General features: G+C 35.1%; 1 protein-coding gene across 1 annotated transcript in view; it reads right to left on the minus strand.

The window, feature by feature from the left end:
- Positions 1-261: 261 nt before the first annotated feature.
- The window catches only part of PLDDELTA (phospholipase D delta), a 165,814-nt gene continuing 148,836 nt past the window's right edge, over positions 262-17,239 (minus strand). The window contains exons 9-10 of the mRNA XM_089829533.1: positions 3,520-3,717; positions 262-777 (exon numbers count right to left, since the gene is read on the minus strand). Of these exons, the coding sequence (XP_089685659.1) occupies positions 484-777; positions 3,520-3,717 (492 nt within the window). The 3' untranslated portion in view covers positions 262-483. The remainder of the gene's footprint in view (positions 778-3,519; positions 3,718-17,239) is intronic.

The following is a 17,239-nucleotide window of genomic DNA, read 5'->3' on the forward strand; positions in this document are numbered from 1 at the left end:
CGTAAATGTTGAAATGCAATCTTAATTCTTTCTTGATTTGTTAGCTTCACCTTATAAAGTAACCTTAGCATGCTTTCACCATTTAAGCATATCCCATTCAACAAAAAGAACAAACATAATTGAAATTATTGCAAATTTTCTAAGTTTTTGTTTTAAGTTACAGATGATATCATAAATGTTAAAAAGACTAGCAGAAAATCCATATATTACACTACCTGCCCAAACTGTGCCTTGCCTCAGGCATTTTGGTGGTATAAATAATAAAGCAACCAAACATTGGCTTTATTTTTAATTGGAAAAAATAAAACAATTTATAATAAATGCCAGTGCATATAATACAAGTTTAGCCTCAAAACATGCACTATGGGGTATTTTTAAGGAAGCTGTTCTCAAATTCACTTTTCTATTGCCAGCTCCAAAAGATTGTCACCACATAAAACCTCTATCAGAGATCAAATACAAATTGAATTAACTAGTGTTACATCAAGTTGTGAGAGTATCAGGAAGAGAGCCAGGTGCCCCAACAATTTTGCCACCAACATCAGGGAAATTCTCATACCCAGGTCGTGGTTCAACTTTACCATCTTTACCAACCGCAACTGGATATTTTAAAAGGTGACCTTTCATTTCTATCACTTCTTCTGTGGCAAATTGAAGCCAGTGTTCTTCAGCCATTTTATTGACCTTTTGGACACAGTCCAGGCTTTCTGGATGATCAAAGGAAGGGTCAAGAGTCCCCAAATGTTCTTCCCAAAGTGACTTCCTGTATCCATAAATCTGCAAGTAGAGAAACTGTTACTTATAACTGAATGCAAAATAATATGAATCACGCACTTCCATCTTGTCTCTTCTCATGAAGATAAATGATCTTATTCTACGATGCATTCTCTATTAGATTAGAATAAATATCAATCCCTATAACTGCACATGGTAATGGCTATATGAACAAGAAATTTTAAACATCAAAGATAGCCACTACTGTTCTTTACACTTTTGCACAGATGAAACTAGAACACTGCAAAACAGTCAATGAAACACCACAAAGATAACATAATGTCAAAAAGTGATATAGCTGAAAAACTAAGAGAACGTATATTTTTCAAGTAACAAAAAAATTCATTACCCATACCAAGCTAGAAATATTATTAAATGACTTCTTTAACCTCTATCTTACAATCATTATGGCCATGTATGGTGGCAGAGTTCACCACACCCATTTTTCGTAAGGATGCTTACAATGATGGGTTCTACTACCTAGTATGATCACTGTGACCATGGACAATTGCAATCACATTTATTACACCAGAAACAGAGAATCGGCACATACATCAACTCATATGGCAGCATAGCAATTTGGTGTTTGCTAACAATATTGAATGAATTCTATAGATTAGAAAAACAAAGATTGCTCAAGGAAAACCACTGGATATATTATAGTGTAGATTAATATACAATAGGCATCAAATTAAATAATAAGGGGGTTTATATGTGAAAGAGCGTGGAGATTTGTCTGAAATTGAAAGGGTTAAAAATCCATGCAATCTAGATTTGCCTACTACTTCAAAGGCCCAAAGCTGCAGTGTAATGCATGCACCATCAGAAGTTGGGAGAAGGATGAAGTTGGTTATAGAGGTAAATATATGGAAACTATTGACAAGGAAAATAGGGATTTGTACCATACATGATCAAAGCCAACCATGAAAGCTATATAACCAAATTGACTCTTCCTAATCACACCATCATTGCCACCAAAGTGAAATGCATAAAAAGATTAAACATATCAAACCAAACACACCTTTGATGCGCTTCGATGTTCTTTCTTTCTTCTATAATGGTATGTTGCTCAAGCAGATTAAATACACAAAATGATGAAAGCAAATGGACAAATAGACAATTCAATAGCATAAGGACGAGAATACTCAAAAATCATAGTTGCAAGAATTAGGTCAATGGGACCAATTCATAGATTTTAAAATTCGAAATCGACGGCCAAGATTGAAGACCAATCATTGGTCATTAGTGCACGAGAAAATCCATTTTGGCAAATGAAAAATTGACAGGTGAATTTGGAAATGGAGAAATTAGAGGACATGTATTTACTATTAGTGGAGAAATTGGGGTGGGGGGTCGGGTGGAGGAGGTTGGAGAAATTAATGGTAAAATAAGGGAGTGTCATTGGAGATATTAATTTTATTATGACATGAGTGAAAAGTGGGAGGGAGAGAAATTTGGGGCTGACACAAGTTAGTAAAAGAAAGGGAAATTAATAATAAAATATATTAATTCACTCACATTTTGGGAATATAGCCAATTAATTAAACAATTGTGGGAAAAGGGGAAAGGGTCTAAATAAATATTTTTTATTTACCAAGGCATGAGACCTCAGGACAAGGGGACAAATTAATGGTTCACTCCTGAAGGATTAATTGACTGACATGATCATTTAATAAGACAAGTGGTCAAGGACAAAAGGATATAACATGATGCAATTAGAGGACAAACTTTAGAAATTTATTAAATAGTTTTCAATTAATGAAGGAATTACACGATGTTGACAAATAATAAAAATTAATGTGTGACATAGAGGAAAAATTAGAAAATGGCGCAAGGGTGTTAGAAGAAAGGACAAACCCATTAAAGAGTGATGCAATTATGTTGGTGGATGGCGCCAGCATGTCAAAAAGGGGCACCACAAGCATTGACCATTTTTTAGCATCTACAGAAACATTATTGCTCGCTTGTTTGTTTTCGCATCAGCATTAAAAAATAAAGTGTGAGAACTCATTGATAACAAATAAGTAATAACTCAAAGGTGAGGAATGAATTTATTTAATTTAAGCAATGGAGAATAAGAACTTCAATTTCCTTCTCAATTAGCAATTGCCTGTAAACGTAGTGATTTTATGAATGAACAGTTTTCAACTGTGTTCAACTGTGTTTTATGGAAAAATAGGCAGCCCAAGAATTGCTGACTGATTATCAATTTTACAAACCCTAGCTAAAATAATAAAGGTGGCAACCTCTATAATATCAACTAGACACATTTTCCCTATTACAGATATAGAACTCCACTTGTGTGTATTCTTCAAGTTTGGGGAGACTAAGCTAGTTCAAAGATCAAGCAATGAGATTTTCTTACATTTGTAATTTTTCATGTAAAACACTGCATGTCCGGCTGATCCTTTTTCACAATCAATGTAACTATGAGCTACTTATATGCATAAAAACATCCAAGACATGCCTAAGGGAACATGACCACATGAGGCCTTTACCCCACAAGAAACACTTCTGACCACATACGACTTAAAGCCTACATAGTGTTGAAGCATTGATGACATTTTCAACTAGAAATGAACTGCAAATGTTTGAATACGTTGACAATGCCTACGAAAGATATTTAGAATTTTATCAATCTTCAATAATTAAAAAAGCTTCCATCTTGCAACAATTGTGTATGCCAAGATTTTGTAAAACCAAATAAATAAACCCCCCAAGTGTTCAAGGGATCTAGTGCTAAACCTGCCCGTGAGGGTGACGTTGTTGTTGAGCCCATGTATGGTGAGGTTGGTAGGAACCCATAGCAATTTCTGTGTCTCTCGAACCATCCAAAGAGCGTTCATTGATATTTGCAGAGCCAATGATAACATACTCATCATCAACTATCATTCCCTTTGCATGTACATATATCATAAAGCGGCGAGATTTTTGAGCTAGACCCTGTTATCAACTTGCACACATCAGTATTTCTTGAGAACTACTTTGCTTTGATTCAAACAATATCAAGTAATCTGAATATCAACTCAAACTTTTTAAAAATAGCAAAATACTGTAAATATGCATTACTAGCCATGCAAAACAAAACCGTGCACAGACACAAGAGGACTGTTTACAGACAGTGTTACTCATACTTCCATCTCGTAAACAATAATAATAAATACTTTTGGTGAGTTCTCCCATTATAGAATTATTAATTGAACTTATTATATTAGCTTGGGGATATATGTGGTCGTTTTTGGACAGTTGCTGGACTACTTTAATCCTTGTCCTTCGCCAATGCTAATAGATATATTGAGAGTTTATTGTAGTTCTACCAACACAGGTTGAATTTTGGAATGCTGGTGACCAATTTTGTCAGAAAAGTTTCACTCATCACATAATTCCAAACAAGCATGAGATGACCATCGAACCATTAATTGTTTTCATTACATAGTTATTTCAATGGATTTCAAAATAGAGTTAACCAAAAAATTTAACTACGTTCAAAACTTCTGGTAACCACTCAGTCTGACTTATTTTTTATTATTTTTTATTTTCAAATCGTTTGCTTATAATCAATACACGCATTCAGCATAGCTATAATTTTAGACATACAGAACTTCAAAACTATGCATCCTTTTATTTATAATTCAAATTATTCAAAACTAACAGTATTGAACAAAATCAAATCTACCTATACATAATGCTTTAAAGTTTAAACTAAATCCAAATGTAAATTTTTACTATATTAAATATCTATTTCAACATCTGTATTGCAAGATAGTTTACAAATATAGCTTGAATGAGCAGTAGCTCCTTATGAACATGAATATTTTAAAATAAACTTAAGAAAGTACCACCATAAGTGAAAGAGCGGAAGAAGACCAAGGGTCACCACTTAAATTCCATCTTAAATGCCACTTTCGGGAATTTTTCTTGGAGACTTTACAATGTAATCCTGATGCTTTTAAGTTTTTAACCAGTTCAAACCATTAGCCTACATTTATAACTTTAACATTTAAAGAATACTATAAACTTACTACTCTATATTATTCTTATTAAGTATCACAAATCATGTAATATACATTTTTGCATAAACATAGCAGATTATGTTGACTGTGTGCCTTAAATTAAAATTAGAATCACTCAGATAAGGAAGACTATCCTGAAACCCAGCACCTAGAAGCAAATTTTTATTATAATCTGGACTGCACATATTATAGTGGTAACATACAGGGTTGCCTTGGATACTGAAAAAAAAAATGTGACAAAGTAGAGGAGACACTGGCACCCAAAAAAAATGGAAGATGTTACTATTTTCATTGATGTTTTTACGGTGGATGCATTGCACAACTTGCTCAGCCACCACCAAGAAATAGAACAGAGAAAGGAAGAAACAGTACCAGCACTGCCAGAAAAATAAACCTATAAGCAGCTGCAGGGGATTTTTAAAAAGAAAAACGAACACCCATCATGTGAGTGTTATTGCAGTGAATATTGCCATGTTTTATGGAAAGACAAATTAAAATCTTAAAGATTTTTTTCAACAATTGCTGAGAATCCTCTTAATGCAGCTGCAAGCATCCACGTACACATAGATGATTCCATAAGAATTTGGGTAAAAATATCCATGCCCTGGCTGAATCTACATGTGAATCAAACCCATAAAGATCTGAGACAATTGTAGTTAGAAATGTCAATGTTTTTAATAGATTCTGTAACTTTTGGACGAATGAGTATTGACCAAATCGTTTACAAAAACAAGATATTGATTGGATGTTTCAGAATATTCAGCTAAAAGAGTCCTGAAATAAAAGTACTAGAGAATCGATGCATCAAGTTTTAGATTGCATCAAGTCTTAAATGTTTTGAAACTTAAACTTGCCATAGTAATAATCTTCAACACATCATCCTGGTCAAAAACAAGTAAAGTGTCCTAAAGAGATAAAACAAAAACTAGCATCCCAGGGTTCTCTTATCATAGCAATAGTTTGTACTAGTGAAGCATGAAATCCTGTTTTGTTCTTTGCCTGCTTCTAATCATGTCCATTGGTAACTTTGTGAGAAGGTACAATACCATCAAAAGCTGAAGGAACGTGAAGGGATTAAATAGTAGCTCCCCATGTAAACAAAGAGAGCAGAATGTATGTCTGGACAAACACCAGTAACTTCACTGTTGTTGATTCCAGCATTGAAGCCAATTCTTACATCTTGGCATGATAAAGTTTCATGTAAGCTCTCCTTTAGCAGGATTGTCTTTCTACTAATATTCCAATTTTAATATTTTGCCTGGACCTTGTGTTCCATTTTCAGTAATCTGAACCAGTTAGATTTACCACCTCGTTTAATCTTCTTTAACATGGAAGCCAATACTTAATCAAACAATGTCAATGTGTACATCCAATCAGATTCAAAAAAAAAAAAAAAAAAAAGTTATATGTTATGTTAGATCCCTGCAAGTCATCTTATCCAAGCTCTCCAAAGGCCCGACTTATGGCTTTTCATGAAGATTGTAATTGTTTATCAAGATAAAGGTCTCTTTTGAGGCTCATTCTCTAAATTGCACTTAGCATTAGTTGTTTCAGAGACACCAAAATCTAAATGCAATGTATATCTGATTGTCTTAGTGGAAAAATATGTGAAAATCATACGAGCAGGTGTCCTTGCAGCCTTCCAGTATTATTCCTGTCACTCTGTATATTACCTTCATCTGCAAGAATCTTATCAACAAGATGGAAATTATATCTAACAAGTAGTCTCATTTCATAAGCTTCTGGTTCCCTAACTCCACTGTTTTCCTCTTGCCATCCATAAATGATTGTTGGAAAAATAATCAAGTCCAATACCAAATTTTTTGAAGATCTATCTATATCCTATAAACGAATCAGAGGGATGAGATACAAGGCTTGGACAACTACAAAATGTAAATCTGAAACTTATATGCGAATCTGAAAAATAAGTTTCCTTAATGTTGAAAACCATGCATTGACCCTTCTTGATGATGCCAAAAATCAGCCTCAATCTCATGTTTAGTTAATGGCCATTCTATCAACTACCCTACAAAAGACATATGCAGGTCTTTGGTCACAAATGCATAGAAGGCTGCCCCCTTCTCATCAGATGACTCTGCACAATGAGCTTACTATTGAGAACCTCCTGATTCTTCACAACTTCTGCAAATGACCACGATAACCAGAAACTGCCAACTTGATGTTGGGAAACAATGGTATCAATCCCTATAGCTAGAGATGCAGAGATGAAACTATGACCACAATTTTGAGGAAATCGTGAAACCCTTTTGCATATGAGCAATACACCCCAAAATAGACTGCAAGATACCATGATTCCCAAAGAATTTTTGCAGATAAGCACTATGACTCAAAATAGACTGCAAGAAGCCACGGTTTTTATGGAAGAACCTCTCAAAGCCCTAAGATTGAAGTTTACAAAGCAACGGTAAAAAATCCTAAAACAGGAACACCTAACATAAGAACCCATGATATTTTTAAGACAAAATCATGCAAACCCTCATATTGAAACAGATAATCTTTTAAGAAAAAACTCATAAAACATTTAGTGGTTTTTTAAGGAAAATTGTATAAAACCCAAAATAATTTATGATGGCAAAAAAATTATAAAACCCTCCTAGAATTTGTTAAGGGAAAAAAATTATTAGAATTCAGAGAACTTTTTTAACCAGAATTTTTTTAGGGAAAAATTTATTAAAACACAAATTGGCACAGATTTAGAGGTGACCAATCCGAGGCAAACATCTGTAGATTTGAAGACCCAAAAACCATAGGTCACAGATAATCAGAGCCCAGAAAAAAAACAAAGATCACAAACCCAACATGCATAATTTGAGGTTTTGATCATCAAAAAGACTAGTAAAAGAATCTACAAAGAAAAGAAGGCCAAGTCGGAAATCCAAGCCACCGTGAGTAACTCCAGATGCAGAACAATAGATAAGTTGCATTTGCTGAAATGAATTTGTGGGCAAAGAATGATGCTTGTGGGCATGGCTGAAGAAAACCCTAGTCACAAAACAAAAACTGCAGGAATTCTCAAACTCTATATTTCGTTTGTGCAAAATAACATCTTCCTGTGCTGACCCAAACATGAGTGAACAGAAATTTAGGTGACCAAATATGGTTCAAGAGAAGCAAGAAAAATATGAATCGTTATTTTGCAAACTATGCATGATGAGAGGTTTGGAAAATTCGACAGGTGTAACTGTCTGTAATAAGTGAGGAGTCATTTGGTGAAAAAAACGCAAGCAACACAAAAACCCACCAAACAGAGTCAGGAAATCAGCAGGTCATGGTAGAAACAAAGTTGCGAGAAGGTCATGAAGGAAAACAATAGATCACGCATTAACAAAATCCACAAACAAACCTTCCAAGCACGAAAAAACTTGATATTCTTCTTCCAAAACATAACAACGACCCACAAACCCTCAAGAACACTCACACAAAACAACTACTGCAAAGATCATGATGCCTTTATTAGATGCTAATAGAAACCCTCCACAAAAAGCTTGGAGAAAAAATAACGAAAACCCTTGAATCACAAAAACAGATCCCAAGAACAAAACATGTACTAAAAACCCTTGAACTTTTTACAAACTATTTCCAATGAAAGCCTTCAATGATTATTTCATAATATTGGGTCGTCTTGTGAGGGATCATACCCAGACCGACTCCCACTCTGAAACCATGGATCTCAAAATTCCTTGCTTGAATTAATAGATTCAACAGGTACATTTAGCAATTTACAAGAGCTTCAAACTAAAGTTTAAGTCTTCTAAAAATAGAAGAGTAAAATAAAATAATAAATAAAACAGCAAAATGACCATAAATAGAAGAGTTTATAAAGCTAGCTAAAACTAGAAAAAGATACTAAAATATTAAAAGAATCTAAAATATTCTAATATTAATAACCCTGTTGTATGTGAGCTTATAACACCAAAGAATATAACATCACCATAAGCTAGCAGCAATGAGGCAAAAATCAGCAACATAAGAACAACATAGCATAAGATTTACATAGAGAAACCCCTCCAGAAAAAAAATCACAATAGACGAGAGGCAAGTATGCCTTATCACCAATACATGCGATTACAATAAATCCACTTCCACTCTCCTCTTTGCCTCCAACATGGCAACACCTGTGTACCTGTGAACAGCCTCCTTATGCATCCCACTTGTCCACATATTAACTCAAAATTCAACTGTTACTCTTAATTCTACATCCGAAAGGCTGAACTTATAGAATGGCAAGTACTTCAAAACTGCAATGAAAATATTGGAAAAAAGGCTCTTCATTCTTCACAAACACCACTTTTAAAATGCCTCTGTAGGAGTACACCAGTTTTAGCTCCACCTCTAACTTATACATCCAAGCTTGCAAGATAAAACATAGCATTAAATGTAATAAATGATAGAATACCAAGAGACGTTTTGCCACTTTCAAGCCCCCATTTGGAAAACCTCGAAGGTCATTTATTGGTCCATTTCTTAAATCATTAAAAATCTTATTCTAGGAGTCAAAATGTGGGAAAATCAATATAAATAATTGTGTTTAGCTACCTTTACACCTGCTATTGGAACCCATCAACCCTTATAAATGTTCTACAAACAATAGTGAGAATAAATATTACAAATATATTTTCCAAATACACCCCAAGTGCCTTGAACACTTATAAAGGATCTTGGAAGTTTCATAGTTCGCCTTATTGGAGATATGTTAACTTCTCATGAGAATTTTTGCAGGGCAATATTCTACATCAACTATTGCTTGCAAATTCTTGCTGATAACTTCAAACTTATTGCCAATATTTTACTTCGTGGTGATAACTAAACAACTTCTTGCAGAATCTGCATTACTTCTCGCCTGAGCCAGTAAAACAGACTAAGGCAGCCAGCAAGCTATCGTTTTGCATTTGTTTCTTTGGCAGAGCGATTTTGGAGAGGGTAGCAAGGATTGGGAGGAGAAAGACCACCATTTGCAGCCTTCTTGATCGATTTGTTGTAGATTTGGAGCAGATTCGAAGAGATTTTTCAAGCATATCTTGTCTTGTATTAAATGCATCCAAGTTTATATAAATTTATTACAAACTCTCTCATACCATTTCCAATCTACTCTAACTCTTTTTCAAAGGTAATGAATAAGATCTAACACCAATTTTTAGCAAATTTTTCTCAGTTTTCTCAAAAATCCATCTTTTTCTTAAAAATTTCATAACCTAACACTTTTTTTTTGTTTTTTCTTTCAAGTTTCAGCTACTTCTAAACTTACCTAGAGTTTTAAACTAGCTCAGTTTGTTTCTAAATTTCTTTCTTGAAATTCTAAATCTGTGCCCTCATTTTGTATGTGAAATGCGTAGATTGATTCTTCATCAAAATGGCAAATAGAAATGTCTCTATAATTGGATCTATCAATGCCCCGGTAGATGCATGTCCTTCAACATATGTAGGACTAGGAACACACCTTAAAGGGGCTAGAAACAAGGCATGGGCATATGCTTTTGTAAGGACCCGACTATAAAATTGTGATATGCATAAAATGTGAAGAAGTTATTAGTGGGGGCATGTCTCGTTTGAAATACCACAATGGAGAGATTGTAAAGCATGACACAAGGGTTTGTCTATTCACCACGGATGAAATAAAGAGAGATGAATGCCTTGCTCTCTGCCCAACAAGAGAAAAAGTTGCAAAAGGAACGAGCAAATTTGGCCATGACATCAGCTATTTCTGAATTGCAAGGTATCTCAAGACTCACCGTGTCTCCTTTTTAAAAATCATTTATTATTTCACTCACCATCATTTGTTTAGAATCTAGATTTCACTAAAACAATGATCCTTTCACAATGAAATAATGTGGATTGTGACTAGGTATCGCAGCCAACCTTGATGATAAAGAAATACTTGAGGGCATAGTCGGCTCTCACTGTGGCCCACAGATCCGCAAATCTACCATCCCCATGGCTTCCACTTATGTTGGTTCTACTAGACCACCGCCACACACATCTTCTACAAATGGTTTTATTGTGCACAAAAACACGTCTAGAGCACAACCATCATTGGGGGGTACCAAGTGGAACAATGATGTGCATCGGCAAGTTGACATTCAATGTGTTGATTTTTTATTTTTTTAAATCATCCCTTTCAATGTTGCAGCTAGTCTCTATTGGCTGACTTTTGTGACAGGAGTCACTGTGGCGAGAAAGAGCCACAAGGCGCCTACTCCTAAAGACTTGAGTGGGAGGTTGGTTCACTTATTTTATTTTATTTACAATTTACTTATTTTTGTTTAATATAAGTTTTTTTCTAATCAAAATTGTGTACTTAATGTTAATTTCATTTTGTGCTTGTAGGTTGCTCAAAGATATTATTTCTAGGGCCAAATATGTGGTAGAAGACCAAAGATTACAATGGAAACAATTTGGCTGCACTATACTTCCAATTGGATGGATGGATGGATGGAATAAACCGTACCATCATTAGTTTTTATGGTTTCTTGCAAGGATCAAGTGATCTTTTGAAATTCTTGGATGCCTCGAACAAGATAAAGACAACTGAAACTTTGGTTCTAATGCTAGAGAAAGTTGTGATGGAGGTGGGAGTTGCTAACATGGTGCAAATAATAACCAACAATGCAGCGGCGCATGTGGCACTGGGCAAGATCCTCCAAGTTAAGTATAGCACACTTTGCTGGTCTCCTTGTGCAGCGCATGTCCATGACCTTCTTTTGGAGGGCATAGAAAAATTAGATTGAGTGAGACCAGTTGTAGAGGATGCAGGAAAGGTAACAAAATATATCTACAATCACCCTTTGGTTCTCTGCTTGATGAAAGATTTCACCAATGGGAAGGAGTTGGCTAGACCTGCTGCCATAAGGTTTGCAACGATTTCCTTAACATTGCAAAGTGTTATGAGTTCTTTGAATCCTTTGAAGCAATTGTTTGAGGGTCCACAATGGCTAGACTCAAGCTATTCAAAAACTCCTGATGGACAGGAGTGTTGCATGCATAGTCCTTGACAACCACTTTTTTTATGGTGCTGCAGAAATTATGAAGGTCACTTGGAAGCTTCAAAAGTTGAATATTTAATTTTGTTGTACTCAATAATCAAGTCTTTCACTATTAATTTATAACTCTATTCTATGATAAAAGATAATCTATTTCTACTTTTCAATTGTAAGTGACGGAGTCTATGATTAAAGTTCTTTGCTTGGTAGATGGGGAGCAAACCCCAATGGGGTATCTTTACGAGGCCATGGATGGGGCTAAAGAAGCTGTAAAAATTACTACAGGGGGGATGCCTAAAATTTGACCTTATATGAGGAATTATTGATAGGAGGTGGAATAGTCAGCTCCACCAACCCATCCATTAGGCGGGGTACTTGCTCAACCCTTGTTTTCGCTTCTCTACATCTTATAGTGATCCCAATGGAGAGGTCATGGAGGGCTTCATTGATTGCATGCAGAGGATGGTACCTAAGATTGAGGTGAGCGGCCTCATTGTGGCCAAGAGGGAAGTGTATCAGAATGCAACGAGAAAGCAATTCTCCTCAAACTTAGCAAAGAGGAAGAAAAATTGAAAGGCCAAGTACAATATTTGGATTTTCGATATCTTTCGCATGCATGATAAGTAGATAAAAACTAAGTTACTAAAACATGTTTACTATTACTAATTAACTTGGCCTCTTGCTTCCTAACTCTTTACTAGTTATCTTGCAAATGCTTGGTTGCGAAATTGGGGTGGAAATGTTCCAAATGAGCAAAAACTTTTCCTTCACATCTTATGTCAGCTATGTAGCTCATCCAATTGTAAGCATAATTGGAGCTTATTCAAGGTCATTGACACAAAAAAGAGGAACAAGTTAGCACAGAGGTGCCTCAATGACCTTGTTTATGTGCATTATAACCTTAAGTTGCACATAAGAACGGTAGAGTTAGCAGCAACTGGTCCACTTGATTTGGATGGCATAGATCCCTACACTAATGCATTTGGGTGCATTTTCCAACAAACAAAGTATTTTGTGTCAAATTTGCTTCTTCTTTTTTCTCCTATTACTCATAGTTCGTCTAAATTCTAACAAATGCAAACAATATTTGAAAACAAAACAAAACAAAACGCAGGTTCATAGTTTCTCAATTTTCATTACAAAAACGGCGATCATTTCATCATTTCCCTCAAACTGATGAAGGTACCCCCTTAGCATAGTAGGATTTGGTCAAAGTTGCAAATCTTGGATTGTAAAGGGCATTCACTCACTAATCCTATCAAGAAGTACATTCAGAGGTAAAATTTGTCACTTCATTCTATTATGGCACCTTCTTGTTTTCGTTCTTCGCAATTTGAGTAGTTTAATTTTTTTCTAGCCTATCATTTTCATCTATTGTAAACGCAAGATAGTGTTACGAATATAGATTATTATTTCCAAATGTATGCATAAAATGCGTAAGAAAAACCTAAATTGAAATGTTATATGCATTGTACTTGTAATGTGACGTGCGAATTAAAACATAGGCATACTTGGCAACCACTATGGGATTGACGGGACATCATTTCTAGTTCAAAATAGTTATACGAGTTTCAATATTATTGTGTGTGTGTATAGTCTTCTATGATAGATGGACCTCATTTCCATCATCAATTTGTCCAACATGGTCATTAAATCTATCATTTTATTGACTAGCACTTGCACCTGACAGAGGTCCAACGGTTAGCCGATAGTGAGATATACTCTCCTTGAGTTTTCCATTCTTTTGATTAGAAGTTTCTTTGAAAATAAATAAATTATTAATAATCATTAAATTCCATGAGTTTAATATCTTTGAGGTATTGTGTCAAAGAGTTTGTGTGCCTTAATTATTCTTCCATATTTTGCATGTGTCTACCAAAGCATTTCCAGCTATAATATCTTACAATGTAATGTCCCCTTTCTAGGATGACATACATTTGTTCATGGATTGGCCTACTTCTGGAGTTCCCATAGGCCAATAGAGTGTGTAGGGGACTCATATAGGGCATATAGACCCAGACATGATCTTTTCAGGTTGGTTTGGGCAGTCAACAAAAGGTTCCTAAAATTTAGGAGGGATCCCTAATTTTTAGGGACTGACTGGGAGTTGTCTAGGAGGCTTCGAGAGACCATTGGGGACATTGGACGCATCTTCTATTTTTTAGGAAGAACTCCCACTTCACTGACACACACTCTGAAGATGCACACAGCAGAGGAGATTCATTAGTACTCAGTTTTAGAGTGACAGACTCAATCTCCTACTTTGTAGGAGCATCCCTAGATTTTAGGAGGAGACTACCAATTGGCTCAGACAGTTCAGGCATCATCCATAATCAGGTGGTTTCAGTTGGTTTTCGTTTCTGAGCTCATTTGAGTATTTTATGAATAAACTAGGAAATATTTTATTATTTCCTAAGTGGTGATTAAATAAATTAATAATAAAGTGATTTAATAATCACTTATTATTATTAATGTTATAATAGAGTGAATTATAATAAACGAGCCCACGTAATATTATAAAGTAGTATTATGATTACTTTATAATAGAATAAATTATAATAAAAGGGTCCATGTAATATTATAAAGTAATGTTATGATTACTTTGTAATAGAATAAATTATAATTAAGGGACAAATGAAACCCTAATTCAAAATTAGGGTTAGAGCTGGAAATCAAAGTGAATAAAAGAACCTTTTGGGCTCATTTGGAGGCATCCAAGTCATTATTTTCATCACAGATTCAAGGCAGAGCTCTGATTATCAGAATTGCAGCCATATTGTTCTTCAAGAACAAAACCTCTTAAAGAAAAGAACTTGGACGTTTCTCCAACTTGTCTGCCGATTGGAAATTCGTTGATATACCAGCTTCGACAGCATATTGGTCGTATGAAGGTTACAGAATTGAAGACAGTTTGTGGAGGGAATTCTGTATGACGGAGTTTCAGCAGATCCAAGCTCAAGAACAAAAACTCCTGAGCTTTACTAGGCTGGACGCTTCCCCAATTGGCTCACTGTACATCCTTCCAGTAAAGCTTAAGTCACAGGTTAAGAAGAGTTACAGATGTTAGCAGATTGGTGGTGCAGATTGTTTGGAGTTTTTTTATGTTTTTGGTGTTTGAGAAATAACTTTTTCAGCTGGCGGCTCATTTGGAGCAGATCGCAGCCATTCTGGACTCAGGAACGACAGCCCTTGCAGCCCTTTCTTGAGACATCACCCTCAGCAGCAAATTGTCAACGTAGATAAAGTTATTCAGAAGTTTTTGCAGTGTTGAAGTAGCAATACAGGTCAGAAGATAATCGCATATGAGGACGGGAAGAAAAAGTTGGTCTCTTAAGGCATGTGAAGTATAGATTGATCCATATCTAGCCGCCTCAAGTCAAAACTCAGATTGTATATTGACTTTCAGGTGTGGAGTTAATTAAGAGGAGGCCAGCAGTGCCACTCAGGACTTGGAATCAATCCACATCAGCCCGGGACTTGCGTCATCAGTAGATCAGTCATCATTGAGTCAATATGGCATGAATTTCAGGCTTTTCCAAGCATCACCAGCACAGGACAATTGGCATCAGAATTGGCATCATCTGGTATGGTAGTAACAACAATAATATGTTTACCATTTGGGTTTCACAATTGCAATGACATCAATTTTTGGTCTGGTAGCATCAGTAAATTATTCAGCAATTATTTTCCAGATTGGATGTTTGCAATCTCGGTTATATGTTCCAGAATTGTCTCAACTTATAGTAGTTCATTTATTGCATTGGATTTATCAAACAAATAGAAAACTTCAAAATAAACAGGACATCAGCATTTTACACAAGAACCAAAACAACATTATCATCCTGATCAAAGTTGCAAATTTGAATATCCTCCATCTTCAGCCTTATATCCAGCTGGGATATTTCATACAAGAATGTTCTTTTCATTATATCGTGATGGATGTCCAATCCTATTCCAAAGCTCCAAATCTGGGATGGGCAAAGTAGAAAAGGTTGTGGAATTTAGATTAATGCTTCCACATTTGGGAAGCAGTTTAATTGCAGTATTTGATAATCTATCTATACTATTTGAGACACCCTAAGGAGACCATTGTTGCTCCTATTTTAGTAGGGTTTATTTTGATGTGGGACTTTAGCTGCTATTGGCCACAAGTACCCAGCCATATTTTTAGCAGACCATATGAAGGAGATGCTTATCCTTTTTTCTTGAAAAATCTTTTATATGGTGAGCTAGGATCTATGGCTGGATAGCCACCAGTGTTTCTATGTGTGTAGAGGATGAAAGTTTATAATTTACAGCTCCCATAAGGACTTTTAATGAGCTGAATGGAAGCAGCTTGTACGGTGCTATCATTAAATACATAATTAACTCGTAAAATATATTCATGTTTCAAAGGGTCTACTGTGATATTCTAAATGAAGAATTAACTAGTAAAATTTCCTTATGTTTCATGGCTTGTATTGTGGTATTTTTAAATGCAAAATCAAATAGTAAAATATACTTATGTTTCATTGGACCTGTTGAGTTTTGGAGGATGCTGCAAATGTAATGACATTTCCTGTTTGGTATAGGCTTTCCAAATGGCAGCCATTTCTCTTATACTAGATGAAATATGGATAGACATGTCCCTTCACGGGACATGTCTATTCATTAGTATTTAATATAATAGTTTTTTATTTAACACAAACATATATATTTGTATATATATAAATATCACACACACACGCACATATACAGTGAGATTTATCCGACTGCAACTACACTACATTAACACTCCCTCTTAGTTAGGAAGGATAAAACAGGATCGCATATTACCTTATCTTTTTGTTAGAAGATTTTCAACATTTTGATATCACATTTGATATCATGAGTATTGGCCTCTTAAATATCAACAAATGATATTCACCAAATACTCTTAGTAATGATATTGGGAGTAATGGCCTTCTGAATGTCATCTCATATGACATTCACCATGTACTCGTTAAGCAATGGCCTCCTGAATGTTGAGTTGCAAGATATTCCCCAAGTACTATGAGTAATGGCCTCCTAAATGTCATCTAATATGATATTCACCAAGTACTTTTAAATGCAAAATTAAATATTAAAATATACTTATGTTTCATGGGACCATATACTTATGTGGCTTGTATTGTGGTATTTTTAAATGCAAAATTAAATTGTCAAATGTACTTATGTTTCATGGGATCATATCATTGCAAGTGTCTTAATTACTCACATAGTGCAAGCTAACAATATTCAATTGGGTCCTCCCATGGGACCATCACCTTAGATACTGGTTTGAGACCCAACATAATTATTATGCATGAGCTTCTTTCATTTTTTCACATCTTTGAATTCTTTTCTTTATTTCCTTTGGCTCAAAAGTTATGTGTTTAGGTAAAATTTTATCCCAACATTTCATTTATTCTTTGGAATTGAAAAATTAAGTGATTT

This window comes from Cupressus sempervirens, chromosome 5 (genome assembly GCF_028749045.1).
Source record: "Cupressus sempervirens isolate cs-2001-9-10 chromosome 5, ASM2874904v1, whole genome shotgun sequence".
In the NCBI taxonomy this organism is placed as follows: Eukaryota; Viridiplantae; Streptophyta; class Pinopsida; order Cupressales; family Cupressaceae; genus Cupressus; species Cupressus sempervirens.